The following is a 20,009-nucleotide window of genomic DNA, read 5'->3' as shown; positions in this document are numbered from 1 at the left end:
AGATTTATTAGGGGTGAATACGTTGTGCGATTCAGAATCGATTCTCATTTTTTTTTAAATCTATTTTTTTTTATCAATCCAACAAACCACTACAAAGCAATACCATAACAATGCAATCCAATTCCAAAACCAAACCTGACCCAGCAACACTCAGAACTGCAATAAACAGAGCAATTGAGAGGAGACACAAACAAGACACAGAACAAACCAAAAGTAGTGAAACAAAAATGAATATTATCAACAACAGTATCAATATTAGTTATAATTTCAGCAAAGCAGTGATTAAAAATCCCTCATTAACATTATCATTAGACATTCATAAAAAAAAAAAAAAAAGAACAATAGTGTCACAGTTGCTTACACTTGCATCGCATCTCATAAGCTTGACAACACACTGTGTCCAATGTTTTCACAAAGATAAAATAAGTCATATTTTTGGTTAGTTTAATAGTTAAAACAAATTTACATTATTGCAATCAGTTGATAAAACATTGTCCTTTACAATTATAAAAGCTTTTTTTTTTTTTAAATCTACTACTCTGCTTGCATGTCAGCAGACTGGGGTAGATCCTGCTGAAATCCTATGTATTGAATGAATACAGAATCGTTCTGAATCGGAAAAATATCGTTTTTGAATTGAGAATCGAATCGAATCGAAAAAAAATAAAAAATAAAATAAAAATCGATATATTATCGAATCGTTACCCCAAGAATCGATATTGAATCAAATCGTGAGACACCCAAAGATTCGCAGCCCTAATATATATATATATTATATATATTTTTTTTTTTTTTTTTTTTGGATAACTAAAAACAACTTTAAATGTGATAAAGGGTAAATTAGTAGTAATACCCAGTGTCCCCCAACCCTACCCCTCTTTTTCTCCTTGGAGTGCTCATCACCGAAGCACGTCTCCCCAGTTTACAAAAACTTGTCAGAACCTCCATTTGTTTGCCGGGAATTACAGTTTCTTTGCCGGGAATTACAGTTTCTGCCCTTCCTTCCTGGCATTGCTTCGTTCTTTCCCTTTTCCTCCCGTGCTGTGTGTTTTCGCAAATGCAGCAATTGCACGACATGCCTCTGTTCGCAACACTCACAGCGTGCATGGGCTGATTTAAGGAGCGCAGCGAGTTTATATGTTTTGTACTCAAATCAAATCAAATTACAACACAAAAGAGATGGATGGACGTGAAAATGACAGAAAATAAATCTCTGCCAAAAATCCACACTTTGTGTAAATTGACAAATAGAAGACTATATAATATGTGAAGAAAAAAAGCAGCAGCTCATTTCTGTAACATTGAGGAAGAAATTGTGTCAGCCAGCTTGAAAGATTTCTCATCTATACACTACATAGAGGATCCCAGAATTAGTTTTATTCAAATGTTTGCCATACCTAGAAATCATATATTTCATATCAATCATTCCATTTAATTGAATTACAAATTGACAACAGGAATTGAACATATGCGTTAGTAATTGCAATGTAGTGTGAAAGGGGTAGGATTAAATAGATTATGCTTCATCCCACTCCTTTTGGACATGTTGTAAAGAGAAATAAAAATATGCAAAATATGTGACATATCATATTAAAACTCTATCCATGTTAATAATAAACTTAAAACCCACAACCAAAAATTATTTCAGGGTTCCTCACGAGGAAACCTAACAATGTATTGCTACTGATATAAAATTTGATTAGCTTAAACAGCTATTGTGATGTGGAAAAATCCCATATTTTTACCAATTTTCAGGAGATGTCACATATTCTGAAATGCAAACGATGTTCCTCTTCTACACACGTAAAAATGTGGTTGTGAAACCTCCTAAAGTTGTTCGGTGCTAAATTAACCTCAAAAATAGCGCTACTGGCCCGCCATATCCTAAAAAATAATTTTAAAAGGACAACTTAAAACCTTGTCGAGCTGTTTACTTATGTATAATATTCATGTTTATCTAAGTTTTACTGCAAACGAATAACAGCTCCTATCGGCCTATTTGACTACTAATAAACAGTATCAGTCCAGAGAAAAACATCTCTGTTGATCCCTATTAAAAATTCTAATCCCTATATAATGTTAGTCAAGATTTACTAAAACAGTTTAGTGTATACAAAATATGTATGCAAGTCTATACCCTTGCACCCGTAGCCTCCCTTCTCACCTGTATACTGTTCCTGCTTGAATGTAATGGAAAGCATCAATCTTCATCAGAAGACCCTTAAAGAATCAGATTTTGAGTCAGCTTTATTGGCCAAGTATGTTTAACACAAGGAGTTTGACTTGGTAGACTGTGTGCTCTTTGTTCAATGTGAACAATAAATATTATTGATTAACAAAATAATAAACAAGAACTTAAATAACTAATAAGTGCAAGGCTAATAGGACAAAAGTGCAGTAGGGAAAATAGCAAAAAGCAAAAATATGATGAGTTAACAAATTCACAGTGACAGAATATTTCTAGAGTTATTTCACACCCTTCATTAGATTGAAGGTCCGGGATAAAAAATGATGGGTTGTTTAGGCGTACAGTGGTTTGTAATGCCTGCCGGAGGGGAGGAGTTAGAACACTTGGTGCCCAGGATGTGAGGGGCCTGCAGTGATGCTACCTGCCCTTTTCCTCACCCTGGATCAGCATAAGTCCTGGATGGGGGGAATCTTTTCTGCAGCTCTAATTGTCCGTTGCAGTCTGTGTCTGTCCATCTTGGTGGCAGATCCAAACCAGACCGTGATGGAGGTCCACAGACCAGACTGAATACTGGAGGTGTAAAACATGATCAGCAGTTCCAGGGGTAGGTTTAACTTCTTGAGCTGAGGCAGGAGTACATCTCCTGCTCTGCCTTTTTTCTGATTGTGTCTCTGCGGGAGGTCCACTTCAGGTTTCAGCTAAAAGGCTAGTGGTTCACAAAAATATAAACAATTCCTATGAACGATGTAAGATCCCTTACCTTTTGAATATCATAGTGAAGCCCCCGTGTTGCAAAGTTGGGAATGTAATCATAGTTGAGGATACCCGCAGGGTACTGCAGAGAGGAATGACAAAGTGAAACATTTGTATCATTAGGAAACATTTTTGAAAGTTGCATTGCCAAAAACACTTTTCAAAACTGGCACACATACCTTGAAGTGTTCAACAAGAAAGTCCCTGGCTGTGTTGTAAATCATTGTGTTGAGTGCATTCGAATACAGAGCCAACGTGTAGTCATAGTCAAAGCCGTAGATGTCCACTTCGGCCAGGCTGACCTCATTGTTGGCGTAGATAGTGGAAGAGTTGAGGGATTTGCATGCGCCTGGTGGAATGAGCTCTGGTAGTGGAGAAGTAGTAGGTTCATTAAAGATGAAAAATATTTCAGAAACAACTTGAAACCTTTGGCCTCAATAGGGGGCTGCCAAGGCTTCTTTTTTATCCCACCAAATAGCACCCAAAAAATGAAATCAATCTCCCTAAAGAAGGGCTACTTAATGCAGTTCTTCCTCTCTGCATAGGGCAACAGCAAGGTGTAAGGATCACAGTGAGTCAGCGGAAGACGGCTTGCATTTAAACAAATAACACCTAGAACAAAAAAAAAAGTAGAAACTGAAAATGTACTTTTTAACAGCAACTGGACAACAAAATATGCATTTAAAAATAAAAAATGTGTATTGGGGACGCTGATGTGTTTACTACTTGGTGAGGAAGTAAACACTGTTGGGAAGGAATATTTGTATTAATTTATCTAATTATTCTATTTATTTCAAGCAATGAATGGTTCATATTGTAAAATATAAACAAAGTATACAACGCAGGAAAGACATATACAGGTAAACATTTATCAATTTAGCATGTATTCATATAATAGCATGCATGCTCCCTGTGAGTCAATTTGTTCAAATTTGATCATTTCATTTCACCAACATAATGATAAGTTATGTTTGGTTGGGCTTCACAGTGGCAGAAGGGTTAGTGCGTCTGCCTCACAATACGAAGGTCCTGCAGTCCTGGGTTCAATCCCAGGCTCGGGATCTTTCTGTGTGGAGTTTGCATGTTCTCCCCGTGAATGCGTGGGTTCCCTCCAGGTACTCCGGCTTCCTCCCACTTCCAAAGACATGCACCTGTTGATTGGCAACACTAAAATTGGCCCTAGTGTGTGAATGTGAGTGTGAATGTTGTCTGTCTATCTGTGTTGGCCCTGCGATGAGGTGGCGACTTGTCCAGGGTGTACCCCGCCTTCCGCCCGATTGTAGCTGAAATAGGCGCCGGCGCCCCCCGCAGCCCCAAAAAAGGGAATAAGCGGTATAAAATGGATGGATGTTTATGGTTTTAATTCATATTGAACATGCATACAGTTACAGTATGGTACAACAGTGGTCCCCAACCACCGGGCCGTGGCCCGATTGGTACCGGGCCGCAGAATAATTTTTTATCTAAAAAAAAAAAAAAAAAAATCAACATAAAAAACACAATACATACTTACAATTAGTGCACCAACCACAAAAACCTCCCTTTTTCATGACAAAAACGTCCCTTTTTCATGACAAAGAAGAAAAAAAAAATGAAAATAAAGGACACCCCCCCCGAGCCGCGGGACAAATTATTAAGCGTTGACCGGTCCGCGGATACAAAAAGGTTGGGGACCACTGTGGTACAACACATATTTTCAGTCTCTCATTATAACATGTTAAAAAAAAAAAAAAAGAGTAGGAAGAAGTAGAACTTATTTAATCCTACCTTTTTTTACTTTCATAGCAATTTCGAACACACTCACTTTGTAACACAAACAAATTAAATAAATAACAAATGAATACATTCACACAGAAATGAAAAAAACTGAAATAAAAATACAAGCGAAGCCAAAGTATCTTCTCGGCCGTGTTCGACACAACAGAAAGCAACTATGGCTTCTATATTAACGCTTTTATATAAATAATGTGTGATAACGCTACATCTTAGGTTTAATTGTGTTGAGCCACAATACTTGTGTGCAGTGTTTGCTGTGGATGTTGTTCAATTTCTACATGGGTAAACATCTGTAATTTGGAGTGTGAATGTATTAAGACTAAACCTTCTATTTTATTTACGTAAAATACACAATGGACATGATTTATGTAAAATATACAACTCTCCTCTCTGAGCTGCTACCTTACCGTGGTAGAGGAGTTTGCGTGTCCCAATGATCCTAGGAGCTATGTTGTCTGGGGGCTTTCATGCCCCCTGGTAGGGTCTCCCAAGACAAACAGGTCCTAGGTGAGTGATCAGACAAAGAGCAGCTCAAAGACTTCTATGGAATTACAACAAAATGAACCCAGATTTCCCTCGCCCGGACGTGGGTCACCGGGGCCCCGCTCTGGAGCCAGGCCCGGAGTTGGGGCACGATGGCGAGCGCCTGGTGGTCGGGCCTGTCCCCATGGGGCCCGGCCGGGCACAGCCCGAAGAGGCAATGTGGGTCATCCCTCCAATGGGCTCACCACTCATAGGAGGGGCCATAGAGGTCGGGTGCATTGTGAGCTGGGCGGCAGCCGAAGGCAGGGCACTTGGCGGTCCGATCCTCGGCTACAGAAGCTAGCTCTTGGGACGTGGAACGTCACCTCACTGGGGGGGAAGGAGCCTGAGCTAGTGCGCGAGGTAGAGAAGTTCCGGCTGGATATAGTCGGACTCACCTCGACGCACAGCAAGGGCTCTGGAACCAGTTCTCTCGAGAGGGACTGGACCCTCTTCCACTCTGGCGTTGCCGGCAGTGAGAGGCGACGGGCTGGGGTGGCAATTCTCGTTGCCCCCCGGCTCAAAGCCTGCACGTTTGAGTTCAACCCAGTGGACGAGAGGGTAGCTTCCCTTCGCCTTCGGGTGGGGGGACGGGCCCTGACTGTTGTTTGTGCTTACGCACCAAACAGCAGTTCAGAATACCCACCCTTTTTGGGTACACTCGAGGGAGTACTGGAAAGTGCTCCTCCGGGTGATTCCCTTGTCCTACTGGGAGACTTCAACGCTCATGTTGGCAACGACAGTGAAACCTGGAGAGGCGTGATTGGGAAGAATGGTCGCCCGGATCTAAACCCGAGTGGTGTTTTGTTATTGGACTTTTGTGCTCGTCACGGATTGTCCATAACAAACACCATGTTCAAACATAAGGGTGTCCACATGTGCACTTGGCACCAGGACACCCTAGGCCGCAGTTCCATGATCGACTTTGTAGTTGTGTCATCGGATTTGCGGCCTTATGTTTTGGACACTCGGGTGAAAAGAGGGGCGGAGCTTTCTACCGATCACCACCTGGTGGTGAGTTGGCTGCGATGGTGGGGGAGGATGCCGGACAGACCTGACAGGCCCAAGCGCATTGTGAGGGTCTGCTGGGAACGTCTGGCAGAGTCTCCTGTCAGAGAGAGTTTCAATTCACACCTCCGGGAGAACTTTGAACATGTCACGAGGGAGGTGCGGGACATTGAGTCCGAGTGGACCATGTTCCGAACCTCTATTGTCGAGGCGGCTGATTGGAGCTGTGGCCGCAAGGCTGTTGGTGCCTGTCGTGGCGGTAATCCCAGAACCCGTTGGTGGACACCAGCAGTGAGGGATGCCGTCAAGCTGAAGAAGGAGTCCTATCGGGTTCTTTTGGCTCATAGGACTCCGGAGGCAGTGGACAGGTACCGACGGGCCAAGCGGTGTGCAGCTTTAGCGGTCGCGGAGGCAAAAACTCAGACATGGGAAGAGTTCGGAGAAGCCATGGAAAACGACTTCCGGACGGCTTCGAAGCGATTCTGGACCACCATACGGCGCCTCAGGAAGGGGAAGCAGTGCACTATCAACACCGTGTATGGTGGGGATGGTGTTCTGCTGACCTCAACTGCGGATATTGTGGGTAGGTGGAAGGAATACTTCGAAGACCTCCTCAATCCCACCAACACGTCTTTCTTTGAGGAAGCGGTGCCTGGGGAATCTGTAGTGGACTCTCTTATTTCTGGGGCTGAGGTCGCTGAGGTAGTTAAAAAGCTCCTCGGCGGCAAGGCCCCGGGGGTGGATGAGATCCGCCCGGAGTTCCTTAAGGCTCTGGATGCTGTGGGGCTGTCTTGGTTGACAAGACTCTGCAGCATCGCGTGGACATCGGGGGCGGTACCTCTGGATTGGCAGACCAGAGTGGTGGTCCCTCTCTTTAAGAAGGGGGACCGGAGGGTGTGTTCCAACTATCGTGGGATCACACTCCTCAGCCTTCGCGGTAAGGTTTATTCAGGTGTACTTGAGAGGAGGCTTCGCCGGATAGTCGAACCTCGGATTCAGGAGGAACAGTGTGGTTTTCGTCCTGGTCGTGGAACTGTGGACCAGCTCTATACTCTCGGCAGGGTTCTTGAGGGTGCATGGGAGTTTGCCCAACCAGTCTACATGTGCTTTGTGGACTTGGAGAAGGCATTCGACCGTGTCCCTCGGGAAGTCCTGTGGGGAGTGCTCAGAGAGTATGGGGTATCGGACTGTCTTATTGTGGCGGTCCGCTCCCTGTATGATCAGTGTCAGAGCTTGGTCCGCATTGCTGGCAGTAAGTCGGACACGTTTCCAGTGAGGGTTGGACTCCGCCAAGGCTGTCCTTTGTCACCCATTCTGTTCATAACTTTTATGGACAGAATTTCTAGGCGCAGCCAAGGCGTTGAGGGGTTCCGGTTTGGTGGCCACGGGATTAGGTCTCTGCTTTTTGCAGATGATGTAGTCCTGATGGCTTCATCTGGCCGGGATCTTCAGCTCTCACTGGATCGGTTCGCAGCCGAGTTTGAAGCGACCGGAATGAGAATCAGCACCTCCAAGTCCGAGTCCATGGTTCTCGCCCGGAAAAGGGTGGAGTGCCATCTCCGGGTTGGGGAGGAGAACCTGCCCCAAGTGGAGGAGTTCAAGTACCTAGGAGTCTTGTTCACGAGTGGGGGAAGAGTGGATCGTGAGATCGACAGGCGGATCGGTGCGGCGTCTTCAGTAATGCGGACGTTGTATCGATCCGTTGTGGTGAAGAAGGAGCTGAGCCAGAAGGCAAAGCTCTCAATTTACCGGTCGATCTACGTTCCCATCCTCACCTATGGTCATGAGCTTTGGGTCATGACCGAAAGGATAAGATCACGGGTACAAGCGGCCGAAATGAGTTTCCTCCGCCGGGTGGCGGGGCTCTCCCTTAGAGCTAGGGTGAGAAGCTCTGCCATCCGGGAGGAACTCAAAGTAAAGCCGCTGCTCCTCCACATCGAGAGGAGCCAGATGAAGTGGTTCGGGCATCTGGTCAGGATGCCACCCGAACGCCTCCCTAGGGATGTGTTTAGGGCACGTCCAGCTGGTAGGAGGCCACGGGGAAGACCCAGGACACGTTGGGAAGACTATGTCTCCCGGCTGGCCTGGGAACGCCTCGGGATCCCCCGGGAAGAGCTAGACGAAGTGGCTGGAGATAGGGAAGTCTGGGCTTCCCTGCTTAGGCTGCTGCCCCCGCGACCCGACCTCGGATAAGCGGAAGATGATGGATGGATGGATGGATACAACGGGGGTTATACTTTTGTAATGTTTATATTTTAGTCTTACAAACCTAAATGAAGGAAGAAGTGTAAAGAAATAAAACTGAGGAAGAAAAATAATTCATACGAAAGAACATCAATCTTCTACAAAACATCTGGAACTTCTGCATGTTGTTAACTAGCACACGCTCGATTCCAGCTATACACGCTGGAACCGAGTAGGGAGGACAGAATGAATTTATTGACAGTGCAGGAAGAAGGCTGCTGTGTTTACTTTGCAATGAAATAAACGCGGTCTCAAAGTAATATAACCTGCGCGGGCACTTTGACGAAAGATCCAAATTTCAATGTCCAGCCCCTGAGCCCTTGGGCTCTTGAAACTGTGGCCCTCTTCACTACGTTGTTGAACGGCCCTGCCATAAGGCGTTTGGTGTGTTCACAGAGACCTTTTTGCAGCAAAGCAAGCTAACATTTAACCTTTATTTTCTGATCAAAACTACAAACATGAGGAAAATTGCAGTGAGCAAAGTAAATTTGTAATTTTATTTATTCAAGCGCTTTATTATGCTTCTCTTAAAAGGCCAAAACCTCATATCTACTTCCAGGGAGGACACAAATAATCCTACAGACAACTTCAATGTGCAGGTTGGTGCAAAGTATTTACAGGAAGTTGCATAATCTCAACTGATTTCCTCATTTACATCGATCCAAACACCAAATAAGAGCTTTGGCTTTATTAAAAACACAGAAAGCAATATCCCTTTCAGATAATCTGTGTGTATTTCATTTGTTGTCTTGTATTTGCAGAGCAAAAGGCCAACACAGGAAGACAGATTAAGAGAGGTTTAAAATCAGCCGCTGAGATAATACTGTGGCTAAAATAGGGGGTCAAGGGAGATGCATATGGAGAGAGCCCTCTGAGGGCTGCAGAGACACACGCATCCTCCGGGCTGTGGCTTGACTTCCCTGAAGTCCTACCACAGTCATAAAGTCAATCATCAGGCTTTAAAATAGCCAAGTTGAAGACAGTTTTATTTACATTTTTGAAGGGCAACTGCACTTTTTGGGAGAATTTTACCTATTACTCACAATCCCTACGTAAAGTTTTTATGTGTTTTATCTATTCGAATTTTTAATATACGGAAAGTACGAGGTAGCTTACAATGCAGCTAATGCGAGTCAACTTTTGCACCCAAAAAGCCATCTAAAAAAACTAAAAACCGCCAACAATACTGCATTTACATGTCGTAATGTGAATAATAACCAAGTATTAGTAATAATGTTATTACAAGCGCTTATGCAATGGAATTTATTTTAGCGGCTCCAAGATCACAGAAAGGTAACTAGATCATGCAGCTTTGTTGACATACTGAGCCAGTGAGCTGCCCCATTCCCCCCGAGTTGGTAGAAGTTAATTCTAGATACATATCATGCCTCTCACCTGTATACTAAAAGGTTGTGGCCATAAATCGAGAAGTTGGTAAACTCTGACATTCAACATAGATCGCGAGAAAAAGACACAAAAAGACGTTTGTTAGCGCCTTCTGATCTGATCCCATCAGTCGACATCCCAGTGAGAGCACACATACAGTAAGTAATTGTCTTATTGTGTGCATAGTTTGTATTTCAACACTGCTACTTGCTGGACCTGCTTATTGCCAAGGCTCTAAAACTTGTAGCTCATCCTATGTATATTGAGGCTCAAAATATAATGTTTTTCATCATCATATGACATTAAGTACTCGTTGTCAATCATCAAGTCTGCCATCATTAGTATTAGTTGCCGATGTTGTGAGAAATAGCGAACATGAATGTTAGGGGTGTAAATCTTTAGGGAACTAACCATTAAATCCGATTACGAATTCTGGTGTGACGATTCAATTCAGAATCGATTCTTGATTCACACAGATTCTCGCAATGTAGTGAAGTGAAATGAAGTGAACAATATGTATATAGCGCTTTTCTCTAGTGACTCAAAGCGCTTTACATAGTGAAACCCAATATCTAAGTTACATTCAAACCAGTGTGGGTGGCACTGGGAGCAGGTGGGTAAAGTGTCTTGCCCAAGGACACAACGACAGTGACTAGGATGGTGGAAGCGGGAATTGAACCTGAAACCCTCAAGTTGCTGGCACGGCCACTCTACCAACCGAGCTATACCGCCCCTTTGGTATAATAATAATGATAATACTCTTTCAAAACAGGTTAAAGTTGAGAAAAACAGTTTTTTGTTGCATTAAGGTTGCCTAAAAACATATTTTAAATGATTCTTAATAAAAAATATATATATACTTTTTATAAATTGATTTTGGAATATGACATAACATGAATCGGATGAATAAAAATCGCAATTTTGGTGTTAACTGTTTTTTTTGCACCCCTATTAAATGTTATTATGAATGTGCCTGTTACCACATTACATATATACAGTACTTACAGCATGTATATAAAACATTGTTGGATTTAAGATGTTTTTAAAGCACTTTATAGACTGAATAGAGAGAATACCTTACCTCTATTGTCAGTCACCTCATACTTTCCGTATCTTACAAATTAGAATGCAGGGGGAAAAATTAAATACATAGGTGTTCTTGCCTCACATAAGGATTGTGAATTATGGGCAAAATTTGAAAAAAGTTAAGTTTCCCTTTAAGTGTTAACAGCTTTACCAGTGTATGACTGAAGGAAAGCAATTATGTAATAAAGTACCATATGTGTTGAATTTAGGTGGACAACAGGCATCCCGAACCATTGGGCAAAGGTGCAGGTTCTGGTAGGAGACACCTGCTCTATGGTCCAGTACTACAGTCCAGCCACAAATCTACAGTATATCAATTGCAATGTAAATGCACACTAATTTGAGAAAATTAGTATATTTCATTTGCAGAAATAATATACAATCAGTGTATTTTGCCCTGATGTCACCCTGGGTCTAAATTGAGCAGAGTTGAAAGCATTCACTAACTTTTACTGCTGCAAAGGAAACTTCCCATGGTCAATTATGATAGCAGACAGACCTGGAAGCCAAATTCAACTTAAATTATGACAACAACTACTACACATTACTTCTATGTTGCTAATGCACCAATCCACATGTGTGTTATTGTTGTTCTTCAGTCCTTTTGGAGTAAACTTCAAATGGAAATATTCATAACTTCCCACAATGAAGATGTTGTCGCTATTCCTACTCCAGTAATCATTGACAACTGTTGCCATCCTCAGGAGGTTGTCACGTGAGGAAGGCACGTGCCAAAACCGCCAGGTATGGAAATAAACACAGGTCTGCTATAAGAATAACACATTGAATACTTTTTTTTAAGACCTAAGGAACCTCTTTGGATTAAAATTAAAAATAGTCTTACATTGCAACCATGCTTTGTCAAAGATGTTTTGTAATGTAATCTGTGATATTTTTACATAAATAAATGTTTACTGACGGATTGAAATAATATGTTTTATAACCAGTTCTGAATGAAAGATAGTCCTTAATTACAGAATATCTAGCAGGGTGTATATTACATGTTATCAATAAATAGAGAAGGATTAAACATTTTCATGCAGAGATATGAATACCATTAACTTGTACAACATGAAATGTACAGAATATCTGAAGCATTTATTATTCAGGTCGAAATATCACAGATTACATTACTAAACATATTTGACATTAAAAGCATGATCGTAACAATCCACGTTTTGTGTTATTGTGTGAACATGGAAGTGTAGATCCTGTCCTGTGAATGCGCCTGACAAACAAAAGACATGATCGTAGTTAAAGATTAAAATATTTTTTTATTTACTTTCCCTAAATATATCTAAAAATATTCATCTTCTCTTCATGTCATATTATGCTCCTTCTAGTGCTGTAGTTTTTAGTTTAGAGTTTGTATCCAATCAGAATTCAGTTGGCTTATGTTGTCATGCTGTACGAAATCTGCCCAGAGCCTTCAGGAACAACAATGCGGGTGTCTGTGCACTGTGAAAAGAACGGACACAAACATTTGACAGACAGTTACGATAGCCAGTCAGATGACGATTTGCTAAGGCTTTCTAGATTGCCTATGGCAGATATATATAATGATTTTATGAGCTAGGTAACATATGAACTCCATTACCCAGCATGCCAAAGTAGTGAAGAGTATGCGCAGTAGCCCCGAATAGGTTTTTAATGTAAACATGCCGGCAGCTGGATGTTATTGACAAGCACGCTGTGGAATAAACTTTAAGATGTCAGGCAACACGCCTCGTCTGCATCTTTTATGATTAGACAAGACAAGACAAGACAAGACAATACATATATTTGCAAGGCCATTTTCAAGAAGGATATTTAAAGTGAAACTACATCTTGTGAGACGATGTCGGCCAACCCCGGAAGCTAGCTCAGCTGTCAATGAAATGTGAGTTCAAATATTTTATTTCTTTATTTTTTTCACGCTTAGTATGTTTTTTGGGTTTATTGATTTTAAAATTCGCCAGAAAATAACCAGTTTGTACAATGCCCAGAAGTGCGTGAATGTGTTTCTGTATAGTATTTCTCCAGCAATGGTCATGTGGTGACATCAATTAGTGTATTTAGAGAGGTAATCATAAAAGTCGGACATCACTGAAGGCCTTGGTGGGAAACACACGGCCCACCACTGTACAACAGGAATACAAATTTGGTATTCTTAGATAATACAAAATCTGGCAAGACACCAACGCACTGCAGGTGATTTTTTTTATTGCCATTAAAAGTGCGTTTGTCCTTTTTGAGTTGATATCTCAAAAAAACATTTTGTTCGAGCAAACCAAATGTCTAGTCATCGTTATAAAAACTGCATTATATGTTTGGGGTACACAGAAAAAAAAATTATATTTATCTGCGAATAATAGCGATTAACATTGTGATATCTAATAATCACATTTTTTTTTTTTTAAATCGCTTGACAGCCCGGACAGCATAGGGGTTAGTGCGTGTGCCTCACAATAGGAAGGTTCTGGGTTCAATCCTGGGCTCGGTATCTTTCTGTGTGGAGTTTGCATGTTCTCCCCGTGACTGCGTGGGTTCCCACTTCCAAAGACATGCACTTGGGGATAGGTTGATTGGCAACACTAAATTGGCCCTAATGTGTGAATGTGAGTGTGAATGTTGCCCGTCTATCTGTGTTGGCTCTGCGATGAGGTGGCGACTTGTCCAGGGTGTACGCATTATATTTTCATATAACGAGATTAAGGACGGGCAGCACGGTGGAAGAGGGGCTAATGCATTTGCCTCACAATACCAAGGTCCTGAGCAGTCTTGGGTTAATCCAAGGCTCTGGATCTTTCTGTGTGGAGTTTGCATGTTCTCCCCGTGACTGTGTGGGTTCCCTCTGGGTACTACGGCTTCCTCCCACCTCCAAAGACATGCACCTGGGGATAGGTTGATTGGCAACACTAATTTGGCCCTAGTGTGTGAATGTGAGTGTGAATGTTGTCTATCTGTGTTGGCCCTGTGATGAGAGGGCGACTTGTCCAGGGTGTACACCGCCTTCCGCCCGAATGCAGCTGAGAGACTCCAGCACCCCCCGTGACCCAAATAGGGACAAGCGGTAGAAATAGAATGGACCTTGTCATTATATTTTCATAGAACGAGATTAAGGACTCCAATTTAAAGTGGGGTAGTGGGAACAAATATGGAATACAAAGTAAGTAATAAAGATAAAAAATAAGAATTGAAATAAACAGACTATCAAATAAAAACAATAAGCCATCCTGTTCAATATACAAAAAAACTGTAAAATATACAAAACAAAACAAGCGTACTGGAAATGTATGGATGGGTGACCAGTTCTAGTATTTAGACATTTTGATGCCAAATCCTGTAGATTAAGTTCAGCCTAGCTGTGTTTAGTTATCTCCTGCAGTCAGAAGTGATTGGAAACCCTCAAGCCCTTTTTTTTAGCTTGAATTTGGCATACACAACACCAAGTGAAAGTTTATCCTGATGACAGCGCTCTTAGTAAGGTTATTTCAAGAGATGAATCTTGGTTGCAAACATGTGTTTACGCGAGAGACATTACAACATGTGCAGATGTATTCCTGTGGTCTACTTACCGTGTACCATACGTCTCAGCTCATTATAACGAGCCCAAAGGTAAGACTTTTGGTCGACTGGAGCTGCGTTGGTTGTGAATGACTGTCTTCTCACGCCAGTCACACCCGAAGCGCCAGCAGGCTCCTCTGATAGCTGCCTTGCCGCAGTGGAGGCTCCGAGGGTCGGCTGGCTGCACTGTGGCCTGTCGCTACTCGCCTCACTCAGATAACTTGTTTGTTCTTTTGTGCCGTCGTGGCTCTGCATGAGCCGCCTGGTGCTCACCGCGCGAGTTAGACTTACGCCGTTTAGTTTTGGGGGTCTGGCAAGATTTCTGTTTCCTCCTGTTGTCCATATTGTGTGGCTTAACAACGTGCTGACCTGTTTAAAAGACATGTTTTTTTTGGTGCAATGGTCTGCAAAGAAACGTTGGCGAGGAAGGTCGTCACCACAACAGGCGAAAGAAAACATGCCCTCGCCTCAGTTTAACCACGCCCCTTAAAATTAAAGGGGCGTGTCGGTTGTTTTTCGGCCAATCAGAAAACTGAACAAACAAAAAAAAATGCTTAAGCAGATAACATGGCTCTATCATTGTATATTTTTGTGGATTAAATGATGGTATCATTCTTGTTTTTTATAATTTGGTACATCTCATTGCATTTACAGTACAATGAGGAGTGTATTTGTCACTAGTTAATGTGTGAAGAGAAGTGTCAGCAAACAGGAGATGCTAAGATCAAAACTATGGTATTCACATTTAGGCTGAACAAACCTTTTTACAATCAACACGTGACTGCTTACTTTCTGCTTATTTTCTCTTCTGGCTTTACTTTTTTTACTACGCTCATTAAGTGCGATTGGAATAAAAAGATTGAAATAGACAGAGAGATTAAACCATTTTGCATGTTTTGCAGGGGGGGTTGGATAGTGTCAGACACTCTAAATTCATCAAAACATCCCAAATAACTAAATTCAAAGCACAACGTATTATTTTACACTTATGACATCGGAAAACGTTTTTTTTAACTTCAAACTTTTCAAAATCCTGATGCCCCACGAGTGCAACAAATCCGCTAGCCCACCGCAGTGAAAAGCTATCCGGTTCTCACCAGTAAGAAAGTAACCGTATTTTGCCCCCTTTTTCCGTTGCCCTAAGTTTAAAGTTTCCCATAAATGAGCTGTGTTTTAACTTTAAAAACACATACATATACCGAGATACTGCGGTCCAAGTTGTAACAACTGGTGCGCGAGGCGTCGGTCACGTGACTCGTTCAACAAGCGTAATGACGTCAATGTTTGTGCTTCATAATCATGCCAACTACACTACTTCCCAGAAAAAAAGAAATGTTGACAGTTGTAAGTGACAAAAACAACGTTGGTATACAGTGTTGTTCGATTTATTGTTCAGGGCAAAACTGGCTCACATTTCATGAGGGCATACAAATTTAAATGTTGTGGAGTGTGTGCATGACATGTACTAGGGCAATTTATACAGAAAGCACACGGCATAAATATTTTTTTACATTCACAACAATAAAAATTAAATTATACATTTTGAATTAAATAGATTGGAAAATCAATTTACAACCTTCAAAGACAACCGTCTTCTAAAACATTTTCACTTTTTAGCTAAGGTTGTCCAGAATACACGCAAGTATCTCCTAGATTTATTTTTTTGAAGGGGAACATTAGTTTAACCAGTATTGCCTAAGCTACAAAGTGAAAATATTTGATCAACTTATTGACGACAATGCTGTTTGATCGCAATTGCAATGACAAGTCCTTCAAATCAGTGTTTTGTCTTTGACAAGGCGCACAAACGCTAAACTGAACAGTGTGAAGTAATGAAGTACCAGAAGGGCTCGGGGCACATTAAAGTATTTTCATACTAGTGGTGAAACTTAATGGTATACGTTTTTCAATATGCTGTCTGGAGGCGCAAATAAATTATTTGCCAAACTTTGGTGCAACAGTTCTCCAGTGCAATAACAGCAGGTATAAATAAAAGGCATTGATATGAACCCAACACCTATTGTTTGTGTTAGCATCCTATATGTGACAAAGTGAAACATGGATTCATTATCTCCAGTGACCGACACACCAAAAACAATCCAAAACAGGAGACAAAGTCAAAACAAAAAGGCACAAAAACAAATAATTTGGAGAAAAAAAAGAGGTTGCCTCTCCAAGCAACTTGACGCATGCATAGTAGTCTAATTTAAAAGGTTGTAACAGCTACTTTAAGTGTTTTGAATGTTTTCAGCCAGTGCATACTGCTACTGCTAAAATATTTAGTTTTCCTAAATTAATTTACTTTAATAAAAGCAACACACACTTTGCCACTGCTTGCAAATTGTACATTTTTGTTTTTTTAATCACTGCCAGCATCAGACTGATCAGCTTGTTCTGAGCTCCAAAATGAAAACCAAGTAAATGAAACTGGCTTGCTATGGGTAATGCAATCTACTATGAATGTATACAATGTGAGAAAATGAACAGAATAAAGGTTGCAAGTTTGGTCAACTGACTGCCAAGTGATGAATAGCACTCAAACTTTATGATTTGCTAATCAAGTGGCTACTTGTGCCAAAACAAATCATAAGCAAGTTAAGCAGCAGTGTAAAAGTGTACAGACTGTCCTGAATTTGTCAGCACAGGTGACACAATAAGATGCATATTCAAGATTTTACAAATTAAACATCATAAATATTTGTCTTTTGACCTGAGGTGGGATACATATGGCTGTTTATTTCCGTCAGAAGGAAATGCTGTCTGCTGTTAAAACGTGTTTTAAAATGGGATTTCAACTCTATGCATGTGCAACAGCGATGCACTAAGAAAAATAGCAGGCTAGTTACTAGCAAACAGAGCGGGAGAGTGTTAGTAAGGCTGCATTGTTCAGTAAAACACATTAATCTAGGGGTCAAGAGGATAACCTACTTGCTTAATGACCCTAAAAGACACCAAAAGTCCTGAACAGACTAAAGGCAAGATTGCAAAGACATAATCGTCAAAGAGAGGCTTAAATGGAAGGACCGCAAACACAATAGACCGCAAAATAAATACTGTCAATGGTAACTCACAACACACAGCCTTGATCAAGACCCGATGGAAGTTGATGGAAGACACAATCAAGGACTTGACATAATAATAATAATAATAAGCAGCAGCACATTTTTTCCTCTTCCTCCATCTACAGGCTGCATGCAAGAGAGTTGGATGAGAGTTGTATTTTACTTTTATCCATGTTTCTGGTGGAAGACTGGAAGATGCAGCACCACATCGAGGATGAACAAGATGCCTTGAGTCGGGTAGGGAGGAGGGAACCAGGGAATCAACATGAAGACGGGTCCTTTTGGAGAAGAAAGGGTTTGGAGTAATGGAGGAGTGTTTCAGCGCTATAGGAACAGGATGAAAGACGGACAGAAAAACAGAGTTAGTAATGCTCGTTGTTTTTATAATAAGTTGGATTAACTCACCTACAGGAATCTAAATAACGAAAAACTGTTTCAGCAAGTACAAAAAGATCATCTAATATTTATTTTTGAGGTTAGCTGCTTAATTACACATTTTTTTTTTGCTATTTCAATCTTATCGCCTGCGAGATGATCTAGACTGGGAGCTGCGGGCCCTGGCGGATGGTGCCTCATGCATACTGGCATTCAAGTGCAACTCCTGAGGTGTGGTTGATGACTTCCTGGACTGCCTACATGTGCCTGACATCTTGCTCCTGCATGCTGGGTTGCAAACATCCATAGGTGTGGCCTTTGGATATCTATCATTTAAATGAGCCAAGAGCAGGTCTGACTGACAGGCATTAGAGGATGCTGCTCCTGTCTGCACAGATTTAGACCTGTGAGCCATTGGTTGCTTTCTTTGAACAGAATTATCCAAGTTGGGCTTCAAATTAGGAGCTTCTTTATGCTCACTACATGCTTCACGTGTGTTAGGATATGCATGCAAAGTTTTAGATGTGGTTAGATTATCTAGAGAAGAAGACGAAGATGACTTTGAACTGGAGAAAGGTACAGGTATAGCACGAGTTGTGATGAAAGTGTCCTGACGTGAAGGTACTGAAGCTCGCCGGCATGATGCAGCTTTTCTGGATTTATTACCCTGGGTGTGTGTGTGTGTTTCAATTGCTGACTCACTGCTCACTGAACTGATGGAAGTTTTTCGTGCACAGGAGTAACTAGCCCTTTGCCCTGAATGAGAATTATTACTGACACTCTTGACTTCTAATGAATGTGGTGTCTCGGGAAAGACCTTTAGCTCTGCAAGACTGGCTGGTTGTCTGCATCGGCTTTTCAGAACAAAGCGTGATGGAGGTTCTTACAGGGCTTGTGTGGAGGCTTCGTGTGAGAGCTCGCAAGTGTTGCGTGGCCATGGCAGGAACGCTGCTCCCAAGAACTGGACTAGCTCGCGGGCTGCTCCTCATGGGGGGACGCGCAGGACTACTTCGTGGGCTCCTTGGAGCTCGTCCTGACTTGGTGGCTAGCTCCTTTGCTCTGGAGCGACGAGGGCTGCTGTTCAAGCTGTGAGAAGATAGGGGGACCTCCAGATCTTCCAAGCGCTGGGTGAGTGCCAATTTCTGCTGGATAGCCATGCGCAGCAGAGAATTCAGTGTCTTCTTCTCATCCTCTGCAGCTGCTAGTTGCCTCTGCATTTCATCCAGCTGGGTAACATACTGGTCGCACCTGAGAGATGCACACACCATCAAAAGATGCAACATGCCAAAACTGGCAAAAACACAATGTCAAGATACATAACAAAACATGCTCACTATCACTTCAAGCCTAACTGAGGTATGAGTTCTTAAGGGTATTTTTATATTAGTGATTAATAAAAAAACATTCAGGGTTAACAGGTCTCAAAACTCCTCAAAACTCATGCTGGTTTCACACTTTCATTGCATAGAACACTTTTTGTTGAAAAACAGTGAAGCTAACCATCCACAAGAGGGCGCCACAAAGCTGTTTAGCAAGCAAGAGGCTTATCACTGAACTTATTTATGTTCACGAAGATAAGCGTTCTTGACAACTGCCTGTGTGCCAATCACGCCTAAGAATAATTAAATATCGGCATAAAAGGGTCTAAACAGGGCCTAGACAGTATAGTTGACCTTCTTAATACAAAAAGGGTTAAAAGGCATCTGGGAGTTTCCAGCACCCTAGGAGCTCAGAAGACAAAAATATTCCACACTCCCTCAACTCAGGAATAGACACATCCTTAAAATCTTTTGACATGTTCTTATAATCTAATACATTAGAGATTGTAGACTTCAATATTGTGGTACCATTCCACCCCACTGCATCTCACACAAGGCCTCTCCCTTACCAAGATGACCGCCAGGCCTGGTGGGACAAATCTGCACTCGCCTCCTCCCCCGGCAGCACACGGCTGAGCATGTGGTTTGTAATCTTCACGTGAACCAGTGGATTGTCCACAGGCGTTATAACTATTGTAAGCTTATTACTACACAAGGGGGAGAAAAAGCTGTACTGCAGCAAAC

General features: G+C 42.0%; 2 protein-coding genes across 5 annotated transcripts in view; both read right to left on the bottom strand.

Moving 5' to 3' along the window:
- Window positions 1-14,990, bottom strand: part of nt5dc2 (5'-nucleotidase domain containing 2) — a 32,663-nt gene extending 17,673 nt beyond the window's left edge. Inside the window, exons 1-4 of the mRNA XM_061903632.1 lie at window positions 14,521-14,990; window positions 3,121-3,305; window positions 2,949-3,023; window positions 2,165-2,220 (exon numbers count right to left, since the gene is read on the bottom strand). Of these exons, the coding sequence (XP_061759616.1) occupies window positions 2,165-2,220; window positions 2,949-3,023; window positions 3,121-3,305; window positions 14,521-14,968 (764 nt within the window). The 5' untranslated portion in view covers window positions 14,969-14,990. The remainder of the gene's footprint in view (window positions 1-2,164; window positions 2,221-2,948; window positions 3,024-3,120; window positions 3,306-14,520) is intronic.
- An 888-nt stretch (window positions 14,991-15,878) lies between these two features.
- zgc:162200 (uncharacterized protein LOC558638 homolog) overlaps window positions 15,879-20,009 on the bottom strand; it is a 33,985-nt gene continuing 29,854 nt past the window's right edge. For 3 of the 4 annotated variants that reach the window (XM_061903629.1, XM_061903628.1, XM_061903630.1), the window contains 2 exons: window positions 18,834-19,194; window positions 15,879-17,895 (listed from right to left, as the gene is read on the bottom strand). In XM_061903629.1, the coding sequence (XP_061759613.1) occupies window positions 17,890-17,895; window positions 18,834-19,194 (367 nt within the window). In that variant the 3' untranslated portion in view covers window positions 15,879-17,889. The remainder of the gene's footprint in view (window positions 17,896-18,833; window positions 19,195-20,009) is intronic. The other variant, XM_061903631.1, reaches the window with a different exon arrangement.

The sequence above is a fragment of the Nerophis ophidion genome, linkage group LG06, assembly GCF_033978795.1.
Source record: "Nerophis ophidion isolate RoL-2023_Sa linkage group LG06, RoL_Noph_v1.0, whole genome shotgun sequence".
Classification (NCBI taxonomy): Eukaryota; Metazoa; Chordata; class Actinopteri; order Syngnathiformes; family Syngnathidae; genus Nerophis; species Nerophis ophidion.
The sequence above is the reverse complement of the archived record's forward strand: the minus strand, read 5'-3'. Positions and strand labels throughout refer to the sequence as shown.